At 36.4% G+C, this 27,918-nt stretch overlaps 1 protein-coding gene and 1 long non-coding RNA gene across 3 annotated transcripts in view; both read left to right on the top strand.

Annotated features, from left to right (window-relative positions):
- The window catches only part of CHST11 (carbohydrate sulfotransferase 11), an 88,633-nt gene extending 61,306 nt beyond the window's left edge, over positions 1 to 27,327 (top strand). For both annotated transcript variants that reach the window (XM_072401166.1, XM_072401167.1), the window contains exon 3: positions 23,520 to 27,327. In XM_072401166.1, coding sequence (XP_072257267.1) covers positions 23,520 to 24,374 — 855 coding nt within the window. In that variant the 3' untranslated portion in view covers positions 24,375 to 27,327. The remainder of the gene's footprint in view (positions 1 to 23,519) is intronic.
- LOC140322075 (uncharacterized) lies at positions 14,090 to 14,982 on the top strand. The gene is made up of 2 exons (XR_011919124.1): positions 14,090 to 14,645; positions 14,836 to 14,982. It is a non-coding gene; the product is annotated as an uncharacterized lncRNA (long non-coding RNA).
- Positions 27,328 to 27,918: the final 591 nt, after the last annotated feature.

Consider the following 27,918-nt stretch of genomic DNA (forward strand, 5'->3'; position numbering starts at 1 on the left):
TGTCATATTTCTAAGAATCAGAAAAGGTCATGTGTTGTATTCTCATGTTTTCATTGTGTGTGTTATCATATGATCCCATGGTACAACTATTAATTTTGCAGTAAATTACTATGACAGGGGTTCAGTCCCATTGCTATAATATAGTGTGGAATGTGGATACAGAGCTAACCTCACCCAGTCTGTCAGTCCTGGAAAGCATCAGTAGATGGGAAACTCCCTCTGACATCATTTGAGTATCCTGGCAGAAAATTGTCTTCCTCAAAGTTATTCTAATAATGTTACGTGATGATTGGTGGCATGTAGCCCTCAGTTCACAAAGTAAATCACTGTATCTTCAGGCAAGGTCAGTCAATGACGATTCTTTTTACCCTAATAAAAAAAACCCTACACTGGTTATGTTCTACATAGTCCAGGCTATATTTTAAAACCATCACTTGTTTGACCTAAATTAAAACAGAATGGTCATTTAAAATATTCATTTTTTCTTTATTTATTCAGCAGTGACATTTTTTGACCCTAATGTTCACGTTAAGACCTATCATTTGAGTTTTATGTAATTTTATTTTTAATTTACACAGAAGTGCACCATTTTATTGGATCAGGATGCATTTATTAAGTTTGAGTGCGTAGATTTTTTATGTTCCTCAAACACTTAACCAACTAATTTCATATAATTTGCCTACATCAGCGTGTGATAATTTAAATGGGAAAACAAAATGTTAATGAGCACGGTAGGATCTAATAAGATAGCACAAAAGAACAGTGATGATGTGCAAAATACATTAAGATATTGTAACCACTAAGGTTCTTGTAACCAAAGTGATGAAGTGCAAACTACATTAAAATTTAGTAACCATTGGGCTGCTTGTAACCAAATGATAAAATAATATTAAGTAGTTGTCTTAGTTTTCCAACAGCATAAATTTTAAACGGGTACCTGCCCAAGTTATTTGGATAGCAGAAAAAGAAGTTATTTTTATAGCAAGAAAAATGCTGCAAAAGGCATTCAGGAAGAATCATGATATTCAAGGTGGAGCTTTTTAATTTTTGTTTGTTATAATATTTGAAATTCTTTTAAATAAAACTGAGCATTTAAAGAAATTAATGTAATTTACAAACTTGTTAATTACTGATCACACTTCCATCCAAAACAATGGCGGGCTGCACACTATAAATGAATGCCAGGTTTAAAATTATATTGGTTGCAGGTTAGCGAGGGTGATCATAGATTAGGTATTCAGTGAATATGCTTTGTCTGTGATCGTCCTGATTCACCTGGGACCTTTAAAGTTTTTAGCTTGACACTGATTCACAATATGCTGGATGTCATTTTCTTTTGTGCTTGGATGAGTTGATGGGACCCCCTGGTCAAATCTCCATCCACTTATGAAAGTGGTTTGAAAGACGCCTGCTGTGATCAGTGTAGAAGTTTAACTGTTTGGTCAGTTTCCATCCAAGCCAGTGAAAAGGAGATTAGTGATACATTGCAGCCATTCATGTTTGAAGATGACACATAAAAGAATTCTATAGAACTCCACAGCAAGCTGGGGTCATACTATTTAATAGTTTTTTTAGCCTTTTAAAAATGTTTCCCTATAAAAGGAGGTGTTGCCTTATCTTCTCAGAAGTAGGACCAACAAAATTGAGTGTAAACTTGCATTATAAATTCCCTTTTCGTTCCCCTAAATCTGTCTGACATAACTCTATGAGGTAGGTACATCTTACTGGGTCCTTCAAGGGTAGAGCTGGTAATCTTGATAAATAGGATTAGGCCTCTGCTGTCTCCAGGAAGTATTAAATCTATTCAATAATTCACACCGCTGGCATCCATCCACAAACAGAATTTTTCCTTCGGATTAACTAACCCTGTTAAAATAAATAATATTAAAAAAAATTTTTCCTTCTTTTTGGTAATGGCTCCCCTGAAAATACTATAATTTGTATTATGACTATATGTAACATTTTTATCAAGCAATTATTTTCAAATTTCCAAGGAATTTGCATGTTATTTTTAAGAAATAGTACACTGAGCGACTTGTTCACAGAAAGATGTGAATAATAGATGTTATGATAATGCCATGTAATTGAATGTGTTAAGGCTCTCAATAGTCCATTATATTTCAGCAGCTCACTTGAGATCCTGCATGTATACTTACATTTACACGTTCCATATGTGGAAACTTTAAATTAATAGGCGAAGTGTGTCTGCTTTGGCTTAAGGAGAGCCTGAAGCAATATAAAGACAGTCTTTATCCCCTCCTTCCTTCAATCTAAGCAGCACGCACTAGGAAAGCAGCAGAGAAACAGAAGTAATTTGTTAACTTGCTTCCTCTGGTACATTTCCATAGTGACATAGCCTGGATACGCACAACAGTTATGTATTAACTGCACTGCTAGGAGATTACATGAAACGGCAATCCGCTGTGCAAGACTTTGTGCAATACAACATCAAAGGCAGATTTTACATTTGTCCCATGCTTGCAAGACATCAATTGGCATCACGCACAGCATTAACACCAGTGTGATCAGATGATATTCATGTTACAAAGATTGGTACTTCATTATTTTCTTTTTAATATATTCAATTTTGTGATTAAAGTGTTTATTCTGAGTGCATTTCAGTTTAACACTGGTTATCATTATGAAAAAGATGACAGGCAGATGTAGACTGATGCTGCTAGTTCAATAGATGCATTAAAAAAACGACTGGGAAATACAAAGTAATATTTGAAAACATAGTAACATATGGTCCTCAAACTACAGTCCAAAATCTAGATATGGCCCTGTACTTACATTTAACCAACCCATGGGGCAATAATTATACTAATGACATCAACAATAGGCAATATTTCCACCCAGTGCCACCAACAATAGACCATTACTTCCGCCACCAACATCATCAATGGGGTACTCTTTTTTCCCCCCACTGACACTAGTAAAGGGGTACTGTTCTTTTTTTACTGACATAAGAGCATTATTTTTTCTCCAGTTGACCACAAGGGTTTGATCATTTTTTAATACTCTGACAGCCAATTCCCCAATTTAAGTATTATATATTGTGAAAATATACATCTAATTGTAACGATTACTAGAAACTATGCTAAGAAAAATGTTTTTTTTTAATGTTCTATGACAGTGGTCGCCAACCTTTCCAGCCTCATAGACCACTAAATTCACCGAACTCAGACCGCCCATGTGCGGAGAGCTGTGTGTCACTCAAAGGGGAAGAGACTTCCCTCAGAGTGATGTCATGATGCCAGAACCCACCCACTCTCCCATCACAGGCTCAGACCTGGTTCCTAAAATCCGGAGGGGACAGTAGCCCAGGGCTGGTGACCCATCCGCCAGGATGTTTAGCAAGCAGGTCTGAGCCTGCAGTGGGAGAGTGGGCGGGTTCTGTCCATACGAGGGGACCACCAAAATTTTCTCGTGGACCACCGGTTGGCGACCACTGTTCTATGATATGTTTTGTTTAAAATGTTATATAACATGCTGAAAATACAGAAGAGGAAAAAAATACAATCAGTTTGTCACTGAATCATATTGTTGGTGGTGCATGTTAGAACAACTTTAGATTGGTTGTAATGCTGCACAAGGCTATTTGTTTTTTTTTTTTTTGTTTCTTTTTCTCCTAATTTTTTATGGGGGCCCATTGTGATATCAGATATAAAATTAAATTATATCTTTTGCAGTGCAAGAAAAGCATTTCCAATTTTTTTTCAATTGCAATACAGTCTAATCCTAGCCTTAAAAATATCATACTAGGATGGACTGTTTGTAAACCTGCACATTACCATTGATACATGTTTATGTTAGTGTCAATCAAAAGGCCTCAACTAAAAGCATGGTCTCTGTATGGATGATTTATGGTTAACCGGTGATAGCTTAGAATAGTTTAGACTTAATACAGTCTATTAATGTGGCAAGTGGAGGGTAAAGATAGAAAGAAATTATACCCAGATGAGCAGAAACACTTAGTTCAGCCTTGTCAGAGCAAGGAGGTTTATATATTAAATATACAATATGTTTCTTCATGTATTTTGAACATCTGGCTATATTCATTTGGGAACACATTTAGACCGCTTGTTGAATATGCTTTGTCTTGTACTCATACTCCATCTAGTATATACTTAAGGGCCCATTACCGCTATGATTGTATGGTGCATCTTGAAAAACACATTGTGTTGCCATGAGCCCTAATGTAATGAACGGGCTGTCCAACACACTTACAGATGTATCCCTTGCTTCATTTTTCATAATAACCCTGCATGGCAACACACATCCTTACATTGCACTGTTTTGCATTGGTGAGGTGCGTTTGGGTGCCATTAATAGTAAATGGCAACTGAGCACACCAAGACATGTTCTGTGCATTTCTGTGCATTGGTACAGTTGGACTCTAGAGGAAAAGAAACAGGGAAATTAAAATTCACTATAACAATGCAATGTTATTTGGTACCATCTACAAGTGATAATACCATCCTTAAAGAGGGGTTGCACGCCAGTTACATTTAAACAGTCTCTTAGTAGAATATAAACACAAAATTTCTCCAAGTGTTGCATTGAAAAATCAGTTGGATTTTTTTCCTCAGTAACTCTCCAGACAATAATTGCTTGCCAAAGCAGTTGGATTCTTTTTCCTTAGTTACTCTCTTGGTAATAATTTAATTATCAGAATTAATTATGGCACTATTCTGCCTTACATTTTAAAATCTCACAGACTGGAGTGTTTTGCAGCAGAGTTGAAGAATGTTTTAACACTTTTGCTACTGGTGCAGCAAAATGTTCCAATCCTATTTACAGGTGGGTAGGAAAAAATTAAAATATCAATATCATCAGTAGGTTATGAAGGGGATGCTTCTACAGTGTTGCTAAAGCTATACATAACTAGATAAATCCTTGTTAAAAAAAAAAGAATATTTCTGTTCCCTATCCATGTAACATCTTTATTGGCTTCTTCTGCTGTTTTCGAATTAAGTTCAATGGCCCTGATTTATTAATTCTCTCCAAGGCTGGGGAGAATACACCTTCATCAGTGAAGCTGGGTGATCCAGCAAACCTGGAATGGATCTAGTCCAGGATGAAAGTGTATTCTCTCCAGCCTTGGGGAGACTTAATAAATCAGGGTCAATACCACTGTTGCTGAAAACAACAAACTCCATCTCATCTCCAAGAATGGCAGTTTATACATGGGGGTATGATTGAGAACCTGCTGTGAAAAAGGCAAGATGGGGGTACACTATGTGGCCATTAGTGGGTCTCTGTGGACAGACTGCCATAGAGCTTTTGTTCAGTTTATCTTTGGAAGGGAGGTTTCTGCAAGTAATGGAAAAGAAAGCAGTTACCCGAACTTACACATTTTTTCCTAAAATTTAGTTTTTAATTTAGCTTGTGCAATTAACTGAATCTGTCTTCATTCGGAGATGCAAAATGCCATCTGGAAGCTGGTATAAAGCTTGCAATAGAAAACGAAGAAACACCTGCTGTGGTGGGAAAGTACTTGGTGGATTTAGTAGAGGGAGGCAGCTCTATTTAGGGTGCGTGTGATGATTGTGCTGATTTCATTTTGCTTTGTATTCTGTAGTGCTGGAGGGTGATGGAGCTGTGCCATATTGTCTTTAGAACTATAGGCAGCCAAAGTTACTGCATTCTATTCCAAGTATTAAATTTGCCAGTCATCACTGGAGGTATGGGAGCATTTAAAGGACAACTTTACTTACTGTACTAGAAGTCTGCTATTCTCTACAAACTCAATTTATTAGACTTCACGTTAATCCGTTATATCTTTCAGGACATCAGCCAGTTATTACTTTTTGTAATATACATATTAAAGCAGAAATGCTCTTTCTATTCAATAATCCTAAGTAAATCTAACTACTATTTCTAAACTTCTCTTAACCACAACAAGCAATAAATTGCAGTTCATTCAAGAGTATTTTCTGCATCCAATTTAACAGTAAAAATTTTCCTAAAATTTCCAGCAAGTGCTGAAAGAATGTATTTTTTCCTTTTGGTATTTGAAGACATTTTTATCCCTGACCATTTATAGCTATCAAAATGACTAGTTTTATATTCCAGATCCATATTTTGACCACGTAATTCCTTTTATCTTCTTGACATGGATTCTGTAAATTTTTGGAAGGGGTTGTTTTTTGACAGTATATACTAAGCTGGCATTCACATATGATTGTCTGCTTTGATGAACAGAGGCTGTAATTTACTTTCTTTACTTTAAAATAGACCCGTGCTTTAAATTTCCCTACACACAAAACATGCAAACATATAATAATGCCTATGCTAAATGCATGTTATCCTAAATTTGGTATCTTGTAACCCTCTAAAACTTTCGTAAAAAGACCCACTTACCACCATGTTGCCAGGTACTGCCAATATAAATGTCTATGCAATTTAAACCTGGTTACACAAATATACTTCACTCGGATATTGACTTGCTTGTTCAATGCTGATTTATGTAATTAACGTTGATTTAGATTAACAAAAGAGTCTGTGCTGTTCTTTTATGATCTTCCACAGTTTTGTGTAGAGGAAAGCTGTTACTTGTAGTGACACTATTATTTAAGTGTAGTCCAATAATCCTCCAGAATAGAGTCCACCTTTAAATCTGTACTTCAGTTTTCTGCTGAATGTGCTCATTTATAATTGCCTACAGCATAGGTAGGCAAACTCCGGCCTTTAGGCCAGATAAGGCCTAGCCAGTATTCCAGTCCGGCCTAACACTCCCCTAGTTATTTTTTGTTGGATCCGGCCAATTGAATTGTCGCGTTATCGCGTGTTCCCTCGATATCATCAAGTTCCCGCACAGTAACTACAATTACAATGCCTAAAGAGCAGAAGCAACGCGCAGCTACCAATCTCTGGAAGGCTGACCTCCAACGTCGTGTCTTCAACCCTGAATAGACTGACAAACTATTCTTCATCCAAGTGGCATTTCAATGCCAAGCATGCATACAGAGACTACACCGCAGATGAGTGGAAGACTGAGACTGCTTGCTTGTAGTCACGGTTGGAAAAAACCTTTCCTTGGACACCTTGTTTCTTCTGGCCTAGTGTGCCTTCTGGACCTCCTGAAATGGTCAACTAGCCCAAAAAGTTTGCCGACCCCTGGTCTACAGACTCCTGAATCTCCTTTATTGAAAAAAACATGTTTACGCAGTTCTGTTGCTTAAGCTACTATAAGAAAAATGGTGAGTTGGACTGGGTTGATTATGACAGTTTAATTTCAGATAAGTTACTGTTATGGTAGCCTTGTCTGACTACTTACAAGAATGGCATGAATGTGCTTGATATCGTGTTTTTGCCCTTTTTTATTTACGGTAAAGGGGTGGATATAGAGAAATTGGGCCTCATTTTAAAAGCTCTCCAAGGCTGGAGAGGATACACTTTCATCACTGAAGCTATCCAGCAGTCCTGGATTGGATCTGGTCCAGGATTCAAAACATTTGCTAGCAAATAGCAAATGACTTTTAAAAAGTCCATTCCAGGTTTGCTGATGAAAGTGTATCTTCACTAGCCTTGGAGAACTTTAATAAATAATGCCTGCTGTATAGGTTTTATACATTTAAATATATATTTGCACCTATTCAAAAAAAGGTTTGAGTTACTGCAAAGTGCACAGAATACTTCATCAGTGCCAGACTGGAAGTAATGACTAGGGACAATTTATTAGCACCCAGTAGAGGAAGTGCCTAATAAAGGACCTTCATACCAGGACTATAAGGTGTCATTTTCAATGAAAGCTGCAGATTTATAGTGATGACAATGACATAGAAAACTGAGATTTCGTTAATTGGATTTACATGTATTCTTGGCACACCATATTAGTGTCTGCAATCAATCCTTACCAGTGGAGACATAATAATAACTTAAAAATGAGCCGCATGCCGTTTTTGGACACAGCAGACCCTCTGCAACTTGCCAGAGCTACCAGAAGGCTAGTCCAAGTCATGGAGCATGACGGGATGGTTTGAAATGTATATGCAAATACTCTGTAACACATTAAAATAAAAATTTAATGAAATGCCTTTTTTGCCTTTGTTGTTTTATTTCCTCATATTAAGCTATATCATTTTTTACCTTCCTTATAATTAGGAGTTTTGTGGCCTTATATTTTTATATACTTCATAAAAGTCTGCCATGCCTCAATTATTAACTTGTTTGAGAATAGTATCTAATAAAAGTTTATGCTGCTTTCAATGAACCTATTTTTGGGGCTATGTGGTACCAATGTTTATAGATTTGGAGAAACAAAGCTGTTTTTTAATAGCCTACAGACTTGAGATCAATTTAAATTTATGGGTGAGAAAACTTGAAGTGAACTGTAACAAATCTGTTCCCCTCGTAGTTTCAGACCAGTACATTCACATAGAGAACAGGATGCTGTTCATTAAGCACAGATTTGACTGGTATTTTTTTTTTTATTCAGTTCCTCTATAAGTGCTATGTGACCACCAGAGCAAAACAGCTTTGTACCTTTATTATAACTGTTTAGCACTATATTTGCTTTAAATCGAACGCTAGTTCTGTGTATTTATTCTCAAGGATAACCTATGTTGAAGTAAGAGTTTCAACTTTATGAAGCTTCTAATTATATATTTGACATTAGGGCTCTATTTATAAAAAAGGGCATCTGACAATTCCTTGTGGGAATCTTCCAGGTATTTCAATGACAGTATGGTATTTCCACCAGGGAAAGTTTAAGGAAATGTCAGGTTCCCTGTTTTATAAATAGAGCCATAAATGTGTTCTGGAGTCCTAAACTGATATTGGCCTGGCTGGGTTGCTTTGATATCAGTTCAGTAGATATTCGGTTTATTTTGAGGTGTATGTATTAAAGAGGTCTATTTACAGAGCAGGGAAAGTGACTCTTGCCCAACATTCACTAATGGTGGATCAGGCACTGTCATTTAAAACACATGCACATTCACCTGCAGTGAATATTTGGTGCATTGCAGATTTACTGAATTTTAATTATCTTCCCTAGTCCAGGAGCTTTTTTAAAGTTTACCTTTAGGTACCTGCACATCAGATATTTTGTGCATTTTAGTGCAATTCATGGCAATCATATCTAGATAATGATCTATTAAAGAACATGAATGTTTATTTTGTAGCATACTGAAACCAGTATGAAACCATCTTGTTTCTACTGTAAACTGCTCAGTGATGAACTGGTTTCTGGATAATATACATGAGAGTGTTTTATATTGAACTGAAGACAAACAGATATATTCAGAACTAAAATATCATTCTGTGTGGCCAGTTTTTTTAACCAAAGATCTCTGCAAACAAAGCTTTGTCCAAACTTTTATTAATTGCTAGTAAAGCAATACAGATTGGTTAGACAGAACTTCAGGGTTCCTCCTGAGATCACTAGGGGTTCCTTCAGCAATGAGAAATGTGTACCTCTCAGTGTCGTTCTTTTCTATGGTGGGGAAGAATAAGTAAGTGGCACCTCACTGTGCTCTCCTCCTTAGAAATTCACAGCAGTCTTTTCCCCAAGGCTGATTGATGAACGATATCAGGGGACAGCTGAACACATGTCAGATTTTTGCCCATGACAAGCCTGACTGTTTGTCTCAGGTGACTAGAATCCAACGTGTGTTTGTAGTTTTACAGTGCTGCTCCGTCCTTTGTAGGTCTGCATATTATATGTGTGTCAATATATATATATATATATATATATATATATATATATATTTATATAAACAGATATATATAATAAATATAATATTAAATATATCAAATATATTTTTTAACAGATAAGAACACTAACTTTTAGAAATCTTTTCATAGTCCTAGAAAAAAAAAGATTGTGGGCACAGCCTAGAAGCAGCCAGACATTTTGCTATTCAGTGCTGAAAACATTTACTCTGTTGGACGTGTTAGAACTGCGGAACCTTTCCCCATTTGCCATGTTTTCACAGACGGTTGCAATTATCACACATTTAGGACTATTATTTTTATATAGGGCAATTAGGCTACTAAAATATGACTGAATGCACCTCTAACAGGTCTGTGAGTGACTGCTCCTGGTTGCTGAAACCCAATTACATTCCTGTTTATTTTCACTGTCAGTATCATTTTGTTGTATTATTTTACCAATGCAGGTTTATGTTCTATATGTACACAATGGTGTCTTTCTTTTGCTTCTGGTTTCATCAGCTTTAGGTAAAAGATTATATATCAGAAAAAAATACAACATTCCAGGAAATTGGAGTCAGCTGCATGTTCATTTTCCATCTCTGTAGTATTACAATACCAGTTACAACTCATTTATTTTTGTGATTTTCTATTTAGCACTTATATGCAAACACTATGTTACCTCATTTTTCAATTTGGTTATGTTTGAAAGCAATGACAGTTAAAATGTATTTTATTCTTTTTTTTTGGAGTTGACAGAGGCTAGTAGTAATATGATAAAATACACACTGGCAAGAAAATATGAACAGAATGAGCTCTGTTTTTATTGTTCCTTTTTATTACAAGAAAACAAGTGCTGAAAACAGAGACAAACTGCAAACCTAGTGCACTTAATCCTTACATACAATTCTACAAGGAATAAGAGCACTTTTAAAGCTGAACTCCAACCTTCTCTTCAGTCTTGCACAGTTGTACAGTTTTCTCTCCCGTGCTGAAATTGGTAAGTCTGATTTCACTGCAGACCATGAGCTTCTTACACAGTACATTAAAAGCCACAGCAAGCTAGCTAAAGCCATGACTGGAGGACATTCATAATAATTTATATCTTGCCTAACCAGACTTACCAGTTTACCCCTTTTATTTATTTAGTTATTTCATTCATAGAGTCTCAGCACCACATGGTTGTTTTCATATAGTACATACTATGTACAACACCTTATCAACCACTCACATCTGCCTGCATTGCATAGAAAAAACAAAAACCCAGTGACTCTAAAATAAGGCATATAATGAAAACAGAAAGGTGTCAAAATTTTAAAAGTATTTTATTAGACAGGAAAAAAGAAGGGATAGTAAAATAGTATTTACCTATAAAAATACATTTACAAGTTGAAGTACAACGTTTTCTGACATTTTGTAGAAGTGATCTGAAGTCTTTTAGAGTCCTAGTAGAGTTGTTTGCAGACAGAATACTTTCTGTAAATGGAATGCCATGAAATAAAGATCTTACAGCCGCCTTTTAGACAAACAAGGGTGCCGGTCTAAGATGAATAGGAAGCATGCATGTTTAAAGTTGCCTTTCCAGGTCTACCTACTTTTATATAACACTGCCTACTCTTACGTCTTATTACATCATCACAGATCCCTCCACACAAATTCACTATAGTTTTGTTCTGTTTGGAAATCATGATTTCGGTCTGCTGACACTGAATCAGCCAAGTATGAGTCGGATGGGTAAAATTTTTGACTTTCTGATGGTCATAAAACTAACAAAAGTGCGTGTTACACATTTGGAACTCTTGTAGAGTATTACATTTACTGAAAGTTGAATTTACGACCATCACATACTAATTACACTTTTATTATGTATCATTAGAATATGTTCCTAATCACCTTTAGGTGATGTCCTCCCAGATACAATCCCATCATCCCTCATTTCCTGATTGGTTGGAATAGTGCCTTCTTCAATGGACTGTGCTCATGGCACAGCTAAAAAAATATCTGTCGTACCAATTAGGGAAATGAGGGGTCAACATAAATCTATAAAGTAATAAATATTTGTTTTTAGTATCAGGTCTAGCTACCCATCTGTGATGTCTTTATGTGTATTTGATCACTTTACCCCTTTCACTGGCAACTATAAAATCAAATGTATGCTACTCATCTATTTTAGAACAGACACTGATTAAATTTTAAAAAAAGTCTGTATTATTTTGTTATCTTAAGGTTATTGTTGATTAACAGACCCATAGCTGAAATGTATAAATCCATAAGGGGTATAAAGGTACAGAAAAAGTATATTACACCCCTGGTCCCATAGGTGTGTAGATATGGGAATTTGACAACAGCAAATGTACCATTGAAGCATCACACACATGCATGCACTCTATCACAGTGCTTATAGCAGATCCATTACTGAGAAGCAATGTGGTGCCACCTGCTGTCACCCAGCAGAAATAGCTGGCCTTGTTTCTGTGACAATTATTCATGAGATTGCATACAAATAGCTGTATTTGCGCTTTTTACATTTCATGTGCTATCTTTCATTTTTGCCCTAGACGTAGCTTGAAAAAGCCTTGTATTTTGTTGTGTATATGCGATTGCTCATTTCACTGCAGCATTGAACCACTGTGTATTTCTGACATATGAGTTATTATATACATCTGGATTGCACTGAAGAAAAGAAGAAACTACATTCAAGAACAACCTCTGATCAGAGTCCAAAACAACACAGGCCATTTGTATTGTGCATGATGCTGAAGGCTGTGCAATCAGTGGCATCAGAATCTTTAATTTCCATTTACAACTACTGCAATTCAATCGAGCAGCAAGGTCACTACTGCCACGCTCAAGGTCTCTGAACATTATCTAGCCCTCCCTCTGTGCGGTCCTGTCTCAGTGATTTATTGGACTGTAACATTTCATATAGCGGAGAGGCATTATTGAAATACAATAAAAATAGGAACTTTTCAATCAACTTATTAGAGGTACTTCATCAAGGTGGCAGCAAATATTAAATGAAGAGTTGCCTGGTGTAGATTACCAAAATGCATTTATTTTGTAAAAAAAAAAAAAGATGTCATGATCATGTATCAACTTTATACCACTTATCTATTATATATTTCTTTCAGATCTACAGCAGGTTGCAGAATAAAAATGTCACTGTATATCCTACAAACTATTTTTTAAACTTTAAGACCAGTATTATTACAACCAATGCAATGTTTACTTTCCAATGCAGTGGCCCCGGATCATGATGATACCCTCTCTGTGCATATTAAGTATCTTATATACTATATGATCACCTTTCTATATACTAGATGATCACCTTTCTATATATCGTATTGAATTACATATTCTTCAAGCATGAGACCAAAAAGAAGATATCTATTAAAAAAAGTGTGGTCTCTTGTATCAAAGTATGTCACACTTGTGATTCTGTGGCTGGTAACAACTTACATGCAATTTAATCGCTAATGTTCAAATTGACCTCTATGACAGAGCTATTTTTCTTTTCTTTTTTATTTTTACTTACTCTTCTTTTCTAACAAGTATGGTTGCCCACTTTAGACATTAGTGGTCCAACAATCGGTAGGGAAAGTGGCAGTGGCTTTTAAATAATTTACAGGTGTAACACAGATCTAGGAATAGTATTTGACCCATAAACCTTCACTGAAGTTTGGCAGTATAGAAAACTAGTACACTGGGATCTTAGCTATTATCCCCTATTCTTTTATGTTTGATTGCCATAGCCTCGTGAATACACTCCAATTACTGCAATTCTGTATTCGTTAATTCATTTCCAACTGCAATATATGTCACATGCCGAAATGGGAAGCAGACAGAACTAAGGTATGTGAATCTCAGTAGTGGGTGGACAGAAGCATATATACTTTGCTAGATTAAGCATCTTTTATATATTTATTTTATCTGTATATGTTACAGTTCACAAGAACTTTTTACTTGTCCTAACCTAATATCCAATAGAAATGTGACAACTGGTAGTTGAAGGACTAAAGCATTGGCCAATATATCAGCTTATTGTTAGCTTTAAGAAATATCCGGTATGAATTATTTCATGAATACAGATTATTATGTTGTAGTGATAAGAATAACCAAACTGCCAAACATATATTTTCTTGTTTTCATGTTTGCATTGACTGATATGCTTGCTGGGTGAAATTTTTGATAAGCACATGAGGTTATGATTCTTGTAGTTTTTAGGGCTTATTACACAAATTTGTTTGATTTCATATACAGATGTATCTTTTTAACATTTTAATATGCTGTGAGTTTGTTGAGGGTCTGCCTATTTTATCTTCTCATGATTGCTATGGGATACTACTGTTATAAAATAAGTTTAAGGCAAACAATATGTGATAGCATATTCAGATCAGCAATCTATTATTGGATATGTTTAAGATATTAACCTCCTAGCCGTTAAGCCCGACCTTTGTACGGGCAAAAAAAAAACGGCTAGGATGGTTAACCCCGAGTTTTTTCCCATCCTTACTTACCTGGTCCCGCTGTGCTCATCCAGCGCCGTGTTCGTGTTCCAGCGTCGTCCTCCGTCGATCGTCGTCCGCCGATCTCCCTCTCCAGCGTCGGGTGTCCTTCATCGGGTGCCAGCGGGACCGGTAAGAAGCCGGCCCGCATCTTACCTGGTCCCGCTGATCGTCCACGTCCTTCTTGTTCCAGCGCCGGATGATCTCTGAAGCGAGAAGCCGTCCGGTGGAGAAAAAAAAAAACCGGACGGCTCCTCCCTGCGTGCGTGATGACGTCGGCGCGTGTGCGGGAAATTCAAATTGAAACTCATTCAAACATTTTGTATTGGATTGAAAACAAAATCCTGTATTCAATCCAATACAAAATAATTCAAAAAATTACAAAGTATATAACTGGTAAATTCAAACTGTCATTTTGTATTGGATTGAATACAAACTCCGGTATCCAATCCAATACAAAAAATTAAAAAAAATAAAATAAAAGTAAATAACTTGGAAATTCAAATTTTATTTTCTATTTGATTGGATACAAACTTGCGTATCCAACCCAATAAAAAAAAATAATATAAAATTAATACAAAGTACATAACTGGTAAATTCAAACGCTCATTTTGTATTGGATTGAATACAAACTCCCTATCCAATCCAATACAAAAAATAAAAAAAAATAAAGGTAAATAACTTGGAAATTCAAATTTATATTTTGTATTTGATTGGATACAAACTTGCGTATCCAATCCAATACAAAATAATATAAAATTAATACAAAGTACATAACTGGTAAATTCAAACGCTCATTTTGTATTGGATTGAATACAAACTCCAGTATCCAATCCAATACAAAAAAATTAAAAAAAATAAAATAAAAGTAAATACATTTTTTATATTCATATTATCTACTAGAACCCCTGTTCTGAGATATTTCTGTAAGTTACAGGTCTACAATTTAAAAAAAAAAATTGATGAAAAACAGTGGATCACTTTTGGTACAGAAATCTAGACCTCAGTGTAATGCTCAGGTGGTTAAAGACTAAATTATATTTATTATTATATTTCCTTTTTTTCCTATTATATTTCCTTTTTTTTAAAGTGTCTTTGGCCAGGTAGAGTGATGTCATTGGTCCCCTTTAGGAATGGTACCATGTCAAACATTCTCCTGTGAGTCTCAAATGACATGACCCTCCTTCCCCAGGAAGCATGTCACCAGGACATGCTAGCATCCTGAAGTCGCTTGAATGATGTTGGGTGTCAATCAACTTGAAGGAGCAGCACCACAAGTGGTATGCAGTAGAAATAAATCATGCGTGATAGCATACATTCATGTTCAAGATTGACATTGCTAGATGCTCCTGTATGCTACATATGTAGCCTGCTCTTTTTGTTCTATTTATTTTTCTGGTATTTTGCCCTACCTAGCTATTATTCTAGAGATTTTTTTAGTAGTGTGATTGAGCTACTTAAATTCTTCTGTGTATCTGTAGCCTATACATGCAGTACCATTGCTCAAAGCCAGAAATGTAAATTGTCTATATAGTTGTACCTAAAGCAGCAAAGTGTGAGGTCTTGGAGAACAATGCAACTATGTGTGTGTATAATAGAGGTGAGCCTGTGGCAGGATTGTGTGATGAGGGTTTTTATATTGTGTTGCCCAAAGTAGGACAGACTAAGGTACATTTCTGCTTTAATCCAGAATCTAAGGCCGCATCGCTTCTTTTTATCTGTGATAATAGCCGTGGTATTTGTGGTAATTGGATGGAAGTGATTTTTTTCTGTATATTCTACTCAGGTCTATTATAGTCTTTATGGATGTTGCAAGCAACAGGAGGTTTTAAAATGCACAGCCATGTAATGTCGGAGAGAAAAGCAATTTCATAAACACCAAGAGCCCTTGTTGAGGTGTTCTTGCGTAATTCCTGTTTTGAAAGATGTTACAGAGACACATGAAAACAGAACCAGAAATGTATGTTTGCTGCTCAGCAGGTGTTGTTTTTGTGCTTTGTTTTTTTTTCTTTTTCCTTTTTTGTGATGCATTTGAGTATATCTCCCAGTTAAGTTAAGTCTATTTCTTTCCACTACAGGTACACTTTATCATATACATTATTATCGTGACAAAATGTCCAAAGTATCCATAGGAGAAACAGAAGGAAGAACGGTAGTGCTTTCTTTCACTTGAGATTACATAACAAAATGCCTAAACATCAAATGAGTGGCTTCAGCCAAAAGTATTTAAAGTAGACTATATGAGATGTATATGTGTCACTGAGCCTCAACAAGGCCCCACTTTGTGGTCCCTAACTCTAAGCTATCAGTTTCTATTAGCAGTTCCTATTAGCAACATATATAGCAATGAATATATTGGAGCCAATTACTCCATAAATGTGCAGGGACATCATATGCCCAGCACAGTGGCAGTTGAAGGGGTACAGTGTGCCCCCATACCAAATACAGTAAGCAAAACAAAAATAGCAACCACTCTAAATAATCTATAACTAGCTTCAAAGGCAAGGTGCATGAGGAAAGAGCTTTATATACAATATGCAGTACATAGTTTCCCAGCACACTTACTAACAAGCCTGCAGAAAACACTGTCTCAACCTAATCAAAAACATATATAGCATAAGAGCCCATTGCTTCTGGTTGTTAGAGAGCACTCTCAGTTAAATGACATGCTAGATTTGCTGATCACTGGGTGTTTGTCAGTATCCAAGTAAACAATCAGTTTTCCTGGTCATGTACCAATATATGACCAACATTCTCCTCTAAAGTCCAATATAGAGGGAGTGAAAATGGACTGAATGGCCTTGGGTGTCATTCAGTCCAGTAAAGGCACTAGATTCCTTAACGCATGTAGTCACTTGTGTACTCTTTTACGAATTTTGTGACTTTAAAAAAAAAAAAAAATCATATTGCATAAGTATTAACCAAGAGGACTGATCGGGAGTATGTTTAGTACTTGCGTGTTTTTGGAATTAATCAGAGAGCTTAGATTGGTATTTTTGTATGGTGGTTTTTACATTTTGTTTCTTTCACCCATTGCTGACACTAAATTCAGCCAAAGAACTGTAGGTAGAAAAGTTGCATAGAATGTAGTTATAAGTTTCAATGTAGGTCAATCATTTGGAATTAGATTTCCTTGAATACAGCTGTTAGGAGGCGCTGTCTGGGCGTAAGATCCCAGGCGATACCTCACCACTGGAGGGTGCGCGGAGCCTAATCCCTCTGGTGGCTGCGCCCACGGTAGCTCTGGGGTTGCGGTGGCTGAGGTTTTCTCTCAGCATCCTCTGCACTAGGGTTGCACAGTTGAAGGCATTTGAGTTGTGTGCAGCTGACTGCTGAGTAGTTCCTGTTAATCCCAGGCTGTCATTGGCTGCTTGGGCTTTATAGCCTCTCTGCCTGGTATAGCATCCGCTGGGCTGACCTGTGTTGGATTGTTTTGTGAGTTTTCTCTCAGGTTACTGACCTGTGCCTGGTTCTGACTATCCATTTGAACTCTGCCTGGACTGACCTCTGCATGTTACCCCGACTCTGTTTTTGCCTTTGCTTTTTGTACTTCCCTGGATTGACTGATTTCCCGTGTGTTTGACCTCGGCTAGTTTTTTGGATTCCCTGACATTTCTTACTCTGCTTTTGTGGCTCTGTACCCAGCATTAGTGGGCGCCGGGTAGGCTGCTGGCCTGTTTCCAGACACCATCCTTTGCACACCTGTGGGGCATCCGGGTGCTGGGAGACACAACCAGTCTCCCCAGGCTGAGCGGGGGCTGCTACAGGCGAAGACTGCGGCAATGATTGGTGTCTGGGGAATACCAGTATTGATTTGGGCCCTACAATAGCCTTACTGTTTAATGTCACTGGCATCAATAAAAAGTGGGGTAGTTCCTAATCCAACAATAAATCTTCATATTACCCTATTACAAAGATTTGTTTCTATTTGTGTAAAACAGCAACTGACCAATACTTCAAATACATCAAAAGCAACATAAAATATTCAGAAGGACATACAGTGCATTCAGATGATTACCCTGTAGTTATTCCTTGAGATAAAGCAGTTAAATAGTAGTAACTATACTGACTAGACTAAGTAAAAGAGAAAGAGAAACAGTGTAGGGAATTGAAAGACATACCTTTAATGGTCTACTAAAATAAATCAAGCCTGTATTTACTTGCTGGGAATTTGGTGCTTGCAGTTGCTTCAGTGTTTGTGTGTGTATATATATATATTTAAGCTCTCTAGTTAAGGTTTTATGTAACCCAGAAACCATTTCTCACTTAATGGAATTGAATCTTAATATCGAATTACATTTAAGTGCACAGTATCGAGGAGGTTAAACAAATACATAGTTGCAATGTGTTTTTTTGACATTTACTGTAATTTACAAACTTTCTGTAGGGTTTGTCTGTAGATGACCTTGCAGTAAAACAGTTTACACAGAGTATTTTAATTGCATTCCTGATTTTTCACAAATGCCCGCTCCTTCTCCGTTCTCCTCCCCTTTGTGGCATTCATTACTGTTTGATTGTCTTTTAATCTTAGCAATTGGCTGACACAGCTTTTAAAATCATGGCTGGTTTGATTACAATGACAGATGAGGGAACCTTTATATGACAATTTTATTCAATATAATTGGAGGCATCAGGTAAAGTTCTAGAGTGGATGTCTGAAGTATCAATCACTGTATCCACGTTCACTTTATAGTTAGTACTAAGCTGCAGATATAGTATACTTCAAGGTTTTATGCTGGAATGATATTTTACTTGTATGATTTTCTTTTATCATAAACTTGCATCTGCTACAAGTGTATCCTCAGCTCTGACCTTGTTAGCATTTGATTAATTTGATTTATAAAAGTATCACATACAGGAAGATTTTATCAGGGATCCGGAGATATACCAATGTTTTGTAATGCTGTTAGGAATGTACTGCATTGCAGAAGTACTGAAGTGGTTATGAATATAAAATCTGTGTGCTTGGATTAGTGCCATTTAATCTCATAAGAGAGTCTATATCAGCACACAGGAATCTCTGACCTGGTTGCATAAAAACATATTTTCCTTTTTCTCATCTGAGCAACATACAGTATAAGGAATATTTGGCCATGCAACCCAACGTATCCCCAATTCTTTATTCCATCTTTTTTTTATGTGGTTCACATGTGGTTTATGCTCAAATACAAATAGTTGTGTCCCTAAGGTGGAGCTAAATCTATGAATGTAAATATATGGATGTATTGAAAATGTTCCAAACAAATTCTTAAATCCTAGTCAAACATACCAGAGGTGTTTCTGTAGTGATTTAATTCTATGCAGCCTTCAGCATGTCTCTGGAGATAACTGTCACAGTTGTCAATATTTTTATGCCAACATTCCCTGAGTCTTTCAAACCCTAAAATGACTGGTGACAGAGTTTACCACATGTGCAGCACCTGAGGCTAAAATGGTACCAACCTTGGCAGAAAGCCGGATAAGAGAAATCCCCTTAATGAGGAAGCACACCGGCATAAATAGAAAGAATACAAATCTTGGTGGTAAAGAGAAAACCTTCTCAATGGACTAAAAGACAATTACAGAAATTCTGCTCCTACTCCTATTGATGTTTTTGTTGGAATTGACAAAACATATATATATAGTATGTGGTTCCATATTAAAACAGGTGTTGTACTTGTATCTATAGTTTTCTCTCATTCTAGCATCAAGTGGGAAAGAACTAATAATAAAATAAAACTTTAGCTCTAACTAAGAAGCATCTATGTGCCTTGCATCTTCCATCTGATATAAGTTTTGGGCTCTGTGTATTAACCAGCAAATATTTTGGAATTGTTGTCACAGCTCAGTCTGCCCAAAGACCAAAGATCTGTTTCCTACCTCTAGTATCCTTGTTTTACTTAGCTTTGTAAGAAAAGAAATGCATGTCTATGCAATGCCATTCATCCTACAATGCCCTAGCTTCTGGTTTGAAGCATTTAAAATCTAATGCAAAAAGCAATAAAATTCACAGGAAGCAAGTCCCTGCTGAGTGACCGTTAATTGCTTCAATTGACTTGCATGTCAATTGGGTTTTCAGTTCAGTGGATTCTGTCTCACTGATTAACCACAGGTATAAGGCAATCATGCCTGTATAAAGAGGGCTTCCATGCAGAACACAAGATATTTATATTTGGATGTTTGTTTCTTTTATACAGTATGTTCCTCAAATCCTCAGTACAAGGAGTACAAGGCAGCAGTGCTGAAGCAAGGACTTGTAATAACCTAAAGTTAAAGCGCGACACTAGGCAAAACTTTATTTTGATGGATTAAAGTGGAGAAGGGTCATTTTTGTATTTCACTATCTGTACTGCTGACCACTGAGAAAGAAAATGAGGGGAAAACCAAAAAATTAGAGTTTTACCTAAAACAATCCATAACAGGAACTTCTTGCATTGTGTTAAGGTTCTGTTATAGATGATTGTACCCATGTGAATCCCACTTTCCTAATAAAGCCTTGGTAATCTTGATCGGCTTCACAGTTCCATAAATTCATGTTTAGACTTCACTAGCATGATCTTATTTATTATATTTTACCATTCCCAAGTTAGGCACTAAGGCATTTATAAAAAAAAACCTAATTGACAAGACATTTTTACTCCTGTATTTCCATTTTGTATTGAAATATAAAGTCTAATAACTACTACATTCATTCCTAATCCCCACTGATATCGACATTGTCAGAGTAGATAAATTACTGAGTCCAGCAGCCTGTTTCTCCTATCATTTGCCGGTGCCAGGGATGCAGCCATTTTCAGTCTTTCTCTCATGGGACACTTCCTGGGGTGCTGGATGCCGGGGTTACCAACCCTATGCTATGGTTTCTTTCTCTGACCCATAGGCAGTAACATACACATCTGAGGAACTGCAGCATGTGGTGGAAGACACAGATACCTGGAAGAATTGTGGTAATGCTGAATGATAATGGCTGCAGAAATGCAGGGAAAAGATAAAAGAGCTTTTCTATTGCAGAACACCTTATTTCCTGAGAGGGTCCCCTTTAACAAAATTTGCAATAAAATATCAGCCATGTATGTAGTTCAGTGTTTTCCGTAAGTCACCTGGACTTATACACTTGCTTTAGAGAAAGCAGCAGTAAAGTACATTTATTTCAAATGATCCTAAAAGTCAATGAGAAGGGCAATGCAAAATCAAGCAAAGATACAATTTGATGAATTGCTGGCCTAATGTAGTTAGTCTGATTTCAATATGTGCCAAAAGTCCTTTGGATGATGTATATGTTTCATTGGAGCTTGTTCTCCATGTGAGCTGCAAAATCTAAATGTGAAATGCTCTCTTCTCTGAGCTATGGCTTGTACCTCTAAGATGTCTCTAGTCTGGCACATTTTCACTGTAGTTCTGGCTGACTTTCAAGTTCAAAGTGAATTACTTGAGCGATAGGTTTGACCTCTACCAGACTGTGCAACAATACTTGCAGGAAAGACAGCTTTCTTAGCGGATGCCATATTTCTTAGTGACAACCCCTTTAATTAAAAAAAATGATTTATGCCCCTGCTTAAGGAATATGCCAAAGTACAATTGCATTATAACAATAATGACATTTTTTTTATTCTTAATAGGCTGTGTTTTTTGTTTTAAAGGGCTATTGATGGAAGTATTTGCCTTTTCCTATACTTTATAATATTTTTATAATATTATAAATATATTTTATATAATATAATAATTTTCTCACGTTTGAACAATCATCATTGACTCAATTATTTGATTTAAATCTTAACATATATTTAGGTTTTTTTGTCAGAACATAGGAAAAAACAATGTATAGAATTCATGCCCATATCATTCATGTCTGTAATCCTTCCTTAAAAACTGCTTACATGCTGCCAAATTTGTGTTATATATGTATGGCCTGCTGTAAATATATGCAAATGTTTTGTAATAAAATTGTACTTACTGAGAAATATTCCCACAATATTCAAATCATCTTTCCTGGCATTATCATACATTTCCTATAGTTAGCCTATTCATTCGAATGGGCTGCCAATACACCCCAACACAGCACCTCACTCACAATTACCATTAGTTGGGGTGGAAGTAAAAATGTACAAATGATCCATTGTCATCCCTTGGGGTAAAAGCTTGCGTACCGCAACCTGTGAGGGTGACTGATTACTACAACATAGGAGGGACTAGGCCATCTGTGTTTTTGGAAAAAGCTTGTTTTTCTGCATCCACCATGATATTTTGTTAAAACCACATTGTTGGTACACATGGTACTTCCATTATTTCTTGTTTAATTCCCACAATACAAGGTCCAGAGCATTTTAATAATATTAAAACACGTGGCAGCAACTTTTCTGGTGTGTGTAGCACAACACCATATTCCAGTATGTATAACATGTTGAAGAAGTAATGTTTGCTACTGTGCATTGCAGAGCCTGTATTACGTTTCCACAATATATCCCATTAAATATTTATCAATACTCACTTCATAAATGTATTAATGGGGTTCAAAAAAATATCTTTGATAGCACCACTTTCTCCTTCCTTATGTAATTTAAATAAGCAGTTAGAGCAGAAGGGAGCTCCTAATTGCTGTTATATCTCTCCTTATTTCCTGTGAGAGACATAGACAAGTGTACTGAGTTTACCTGGTCCTACTGTGTCCAAATAGCCAGAAGAAAAGGCCCTAAAGCCTATTATGGTGATTTACCAGTGGGTATAAATTTTAATGTTTAAATGTAGTAGCTGGGAGGTTGGTGGATGTCAGACTGCAAAAGTAGTTCCAAAAACTGGAGCCACCTGTCTTGCTCCTCCTCAAAACAGTGTTCCCTCATTGTGTGCCAAATATGTATTTCTCAGTGCTAGCAGAACATGTACAAATAGTTTTAGTTCTCCCTTTGTTGCTAAGTTATTTAACCATTTTATTTATTTATTTATTTAATAAAGCTTGTACCGAGAATGTACCAGCTGCCACCCTGAACTCTTTGAAAATACCTTGTTGTCCAGCTGTTAGTCAAACGTTCTGTTCTTTAAGTTTTTAATACAGAACATATTAAAGTATGAAAAAATATCAGGAAATGCTTTCATCTGAATGTATTGTATCAAAATAAATGGAGAGTTAAATACTAATTTAAGCTTCTTTGAACTTTCCTATAGTGGTAGATAAAATTGTACAATATATATTAATCATTACACTTTGGAGGTCATCCTTGTTTTTTTTCCTCCTCCTCTTGTGTGATGTCTAAACACTTCCCTCTTCCACCTTCTACACCTAAGCATGTTTTTACATCCTAAATGTTGAATGTATTTGTCATCTAATGTCTACATTCTGGTCTCTAATGTGTATCTAATTCTTCTTCTGTTCTCTTTATAAAGGTGGAGCTCTCCAGCAATGCAGTTTTACACCAGATAAGACGAGATCAGGTCACAGACGTGTGTCGGGCTAATAACGTGTTAAGCAGGAAACGACGTGTACTCACTCCGAATGACTTGAAACATTTGGTGGTAGATGAATATCATGAGCTGATATACTGCTATGTGCCAAAAGTGGCATGTACTAACTGGAAGAGGGTAATGATGGTTCTTACAGGAAGAGGTAAATACAGTGACCCTATGGAGATACCAGCAAATGTGGCTCATGTTTCCTCCAACCTGAAAACCCTCAACCAGTATAGCATTCCAGAGATCAACCATCGTTTGAAAAATTTCATGAAGTTCCTGTTTGTTCGTGAACCTTTTGAGAGGTTAGTTTCAGCCTACAGAAATAAATTTACCCAGAAGTACAACACATCCTTCCACAAACGCTATGGCACCAAAATAATTAGACGGCAGCGCAAAAATGCTACCCAAGAAGCACTGCTTAATGGCAGCGATGTCAAATTTGAGGAATTTGTTGGCTATCTTATTGATCCACACACCCAAAAAGAAGAGCCGTTTAATGAGCACTGGCAAACTGTCTTTTCTCTTTGCCACCCATGTCATATCCATTATGATCTCATTGGAAAATATGAAACCTTAGAAGAGGATTCCAATTATGTCCTGCAACTGGCAGGGGTGGGTAACTATCTGAAATTTCCCACCTTTGCCAAGTCTACCAGAACTACTGATGAAATGACAGCAGAATTTTTCCAGAACATCAGCTCAGAGCACCAAACTCAACTGTATGAGGTCTACAAACTGGATTACCTAATGTTCAACTACTCAACTCCAGCCTACCTAAAACTAGAATAAAAGTCGATCCATGTATGACTATGGATTTTCTTACAGCGTGAATGGAAGGTCATTTTGTAAATTAATGGCAAGCTGAAGTGGGGTTGGGGTGGGAGGGATGATAGTGAATAATTTGTGCTGCGAGCAGTGCAAAAAAAAAAAGAAAACTAATAATTTAAATTTCTTCAGAAGGACTGGTCTTTTTAGGGTAAGAGGAATCTAAGCTAGTCTGACGACAGGCAAACTACTACTATGCTGATCTCAAGTTCCGTGGCGCCTTCATGCTCTATGTAAATTGTCTATAAATTATTTATAATTATTTAAACAATGTCTCTTGATCTGATGAAGTCTAATGTATGTCTTAAATATATGTATATAGATATAAGTGTTTATGTCTATATATAATATATTTGTATGTGTGTGTGTATATACATATATATGTACATATGTACATATTTTCAGAGCCAAATATTAACAAATTTTAAATCCATGCTGATCCATATAGTAATAAATTGCTACTGTCATTGGATTTACATGAGCATTTTTAAAAGCTAAAACTCATGCGTTTAGCCTTGTATACAGAATGACTATATAGTTGTATTTTGAATAGAAAACGAGTAATATTATCAGATACATGGTGTTAATAACACTGCTTTTTATTTTGGGTTTTGTGCTTTATGTCAGTAATTCATTTTGTGATTTTTAGAAAATCATACTTGGTTTATGTGTTTATAATCAGGTATACATGTTTATGAGTTTAATCCTTGTAGATCCAAAAAAGCATTTCCAAATATGTCCTGATTGGTATTCATTGGTAGTGATATATTTTTTTTTTACAGTTTAGATAAGATTGAAGGTGATGCAGTGAACACATAGATTATTTGGTCAAATTCAGTATTGATACAGAATGCTAGCCTTGTTTTATAAACTCCACGATCAAGGCTTCTTTTGGTGAGGTTAGAGAATCTCCTTTCTCCAGGATATCAGTTCATTTTGATTTTGCCCGTTGTATTTAAACAAAGACATTATGCAAAAATTGGCATTTATTAAATGCCATTTGTATTCAGGTGCTTGAACAGAGCTTTACCCAATAAACTTTATTTGGTGCCAGTTAGCATCTCTTGCATCTCTGATAGTGTTACTAAGTTCTAGGACAAGGGGGGTGGTATGGCAGTGTAAAATTCTAGAATCTAGGCATGACATTAGTAATAGCAGCTGGAGAAAAATAGCCACTATGAGACTCTGTGGGAAATAGGGAAAAAAGAAGCTATGTAGAAACAATTCCGGGAACTTAGACTTGGATAAATAAAATTTAAGGAAAAAGGAAAGCCGTAGCTTTAGTAGTTTGTATAATGTTGTGGAACAATATGTGCCACATAAAACTTCAGGAGGAGGACCTAGGCGTCAATATGTAAAGATATAATGGGTGGGTTTTAGTACAAGCTGTAAAAATTTCCATAGAGTAAAGCTATGTTAGTGGTATAGCATTTTCTACATAAAACTCCAGGGACATAGTTAGCACTATAACCTTTTAAGACAAGTGCACTTTTAAAAAAACTTAGCTCCTTATATATAAGTAGATGTAGCAAGTTTGAAAATCTTTACATTTTCTCTTTTCTTTTTTGTCATTTGTAAATGGTTTTCAGGGGTCACAGTTCAAATGTCTATATTTGTGTAGATGTTGGGCATTGTTAAAAGAGCTGTAATAAGAAGGATACCAGTGAAGCTTGCAAATGGCTTGCAGGGATCATCGAGGATGAGCTCAGCTAAAGTGATATCAAGCAAGCTTTGTTCCTGCAGTTTCTCTTCAACTTTCTTCTGTTGAGAGAAATGGATAAGGATCTTGTGTGTGAGGAGCAGTATATGTTTATTTTTATCCAAATGTGCACCTATCCTTTAATCCAGAGCATCTAGTAGATATTATATGAAAGAGGGTGAACCTTGGGTAGTAACTCCAGATGGATGAGTTGGGTTTAGGTAGTAAGGATTCCATTCTTACCAGATTTGCTTCACAAAGAAATGGGTAAGAATGGGGAGATGATCATTGTTCCTGACAAATGCTTAAGTGAAAAATACTGATAATAGCCTTTTATTACCTTAGTTTCTTTAAATCAGCTGCCTCCTCTTTCATCCTATAAATTTATCCAAATGTGTTTGGCAGAACTGGGATATTCAGCCTTCTGATGCCACCATTGTTATATCTTTTATTGATTGCCGTACTGACAAATCCACCTAAGCACCTGGAACAGCATTTGATTTGACAAAACACCAGAAAACACAATACCCTGGCTTGTTTGGCATTCAATTACAAGTCTAAAAGTTGAACCCCATCCAAATTAAGTGCCACATTGTTCTCTGTTGACACGCCTTTATGAATGTCTTTAATTTTCAAAAAGCCCAGTCACAGTTTCTAGCTGTTCCCCATTATTTACAGGCAATAACCGAGATAAAATAGCATTGTAGAATCTCCATAAGAGGAGTATCCGTGTATGTTAGTGAAGGCTAGCTGTATTAGGAGTTTTATGTTCTTTGGCAAGTCCTACAAATGATGACCCGCTGCAAGAAAAGAGCCTGCACCTCAGCCCTACCAGGCTTTGTATTGTCTTCCCGCAGCTCAGTAAATGCTTAGTTCCTTTGTGTCATTTTGTCCTTTTTTGTTCACAGATCATCATGTGATTCTAGATATTAAAGAGCCATTGAAGCTGTTATGTGTTCCCTCTGAAGTGAAGCTGTGCTGTTGTCAATATTGTTGTACATATTATTGTTCTATAGACTTTTTTTTCCTGGCTTTGGGTCTTAGCATTACTTTGCAGAGCAAGGTTATGCATGAACATGCCAGATATAATTCATGCCAGATATAATTCAAAAGAAGAAAAAAACTGTAATCTACTGGAATGGCCAAAAGATAATTTATTAGTAATGTATTAAATTGTACAAAATGTCGATCAAAATAAATTCATTACTTATGCAGCGATGACTGTTGTAATTAATTATTGAAATGTAAAATAAATGACATATATGTATGAGAAAAGTACAAAAACATTGGTGTGTTGAGGATCCTATTTACATGTTCATAAGTCCTTTTTGATATAGGGTTACCATTGGTGAACACTTCCTAAGAATAATAAAACCCTTGGATCAGCCAGGCAATATGAGTCCAGATTTTCTTTAACTGTAGTTTGGCCACAGATATTGCAGCAATGTACAGATTCCAAAAACCCTAAGACTACATTCAGACCTGCTTACTTTGGGATTAAGTGATCGCATGCAACCACTCTCATACCATTCAAGGCAATCGGTCACTTGCACCGCACCTCTGGTTCTTAAAGAACTAATGTCTGCAGATTTGGCAGTGGGTGGCAATACTGTGCCCCCCATTCATTCTCCATGGGGCTGACCTGGGTATAAGCTACTTGCAGTCTCTCCCTCGAGGCAATGGTTCACTGGCATAAGGAAGCATTAACCATACAGCAACCTCACTGCTAGTCCAAACATAGCCTTAGACATATTGCTGTAGTATAATTAAACATACAGAGTTTACTACTACAAGAGTCATTCCTTGTCT

The sequence above is a fragment of the Pyxicephalus adspersus genome, chromosome 2 (genome assembly GCF_032062135.1).
Source record: "Pyxicephalus adspersus chromosome 2, UCB_Pads_2.0, whole genome shotgun sequence".
Lineage (NCBI taxonomy): Eukaryota > Metazoa > Chordata > Amphibia > Anura > Pyxicephalidae > Pyxicephalus > Pyxicephalus adspersus.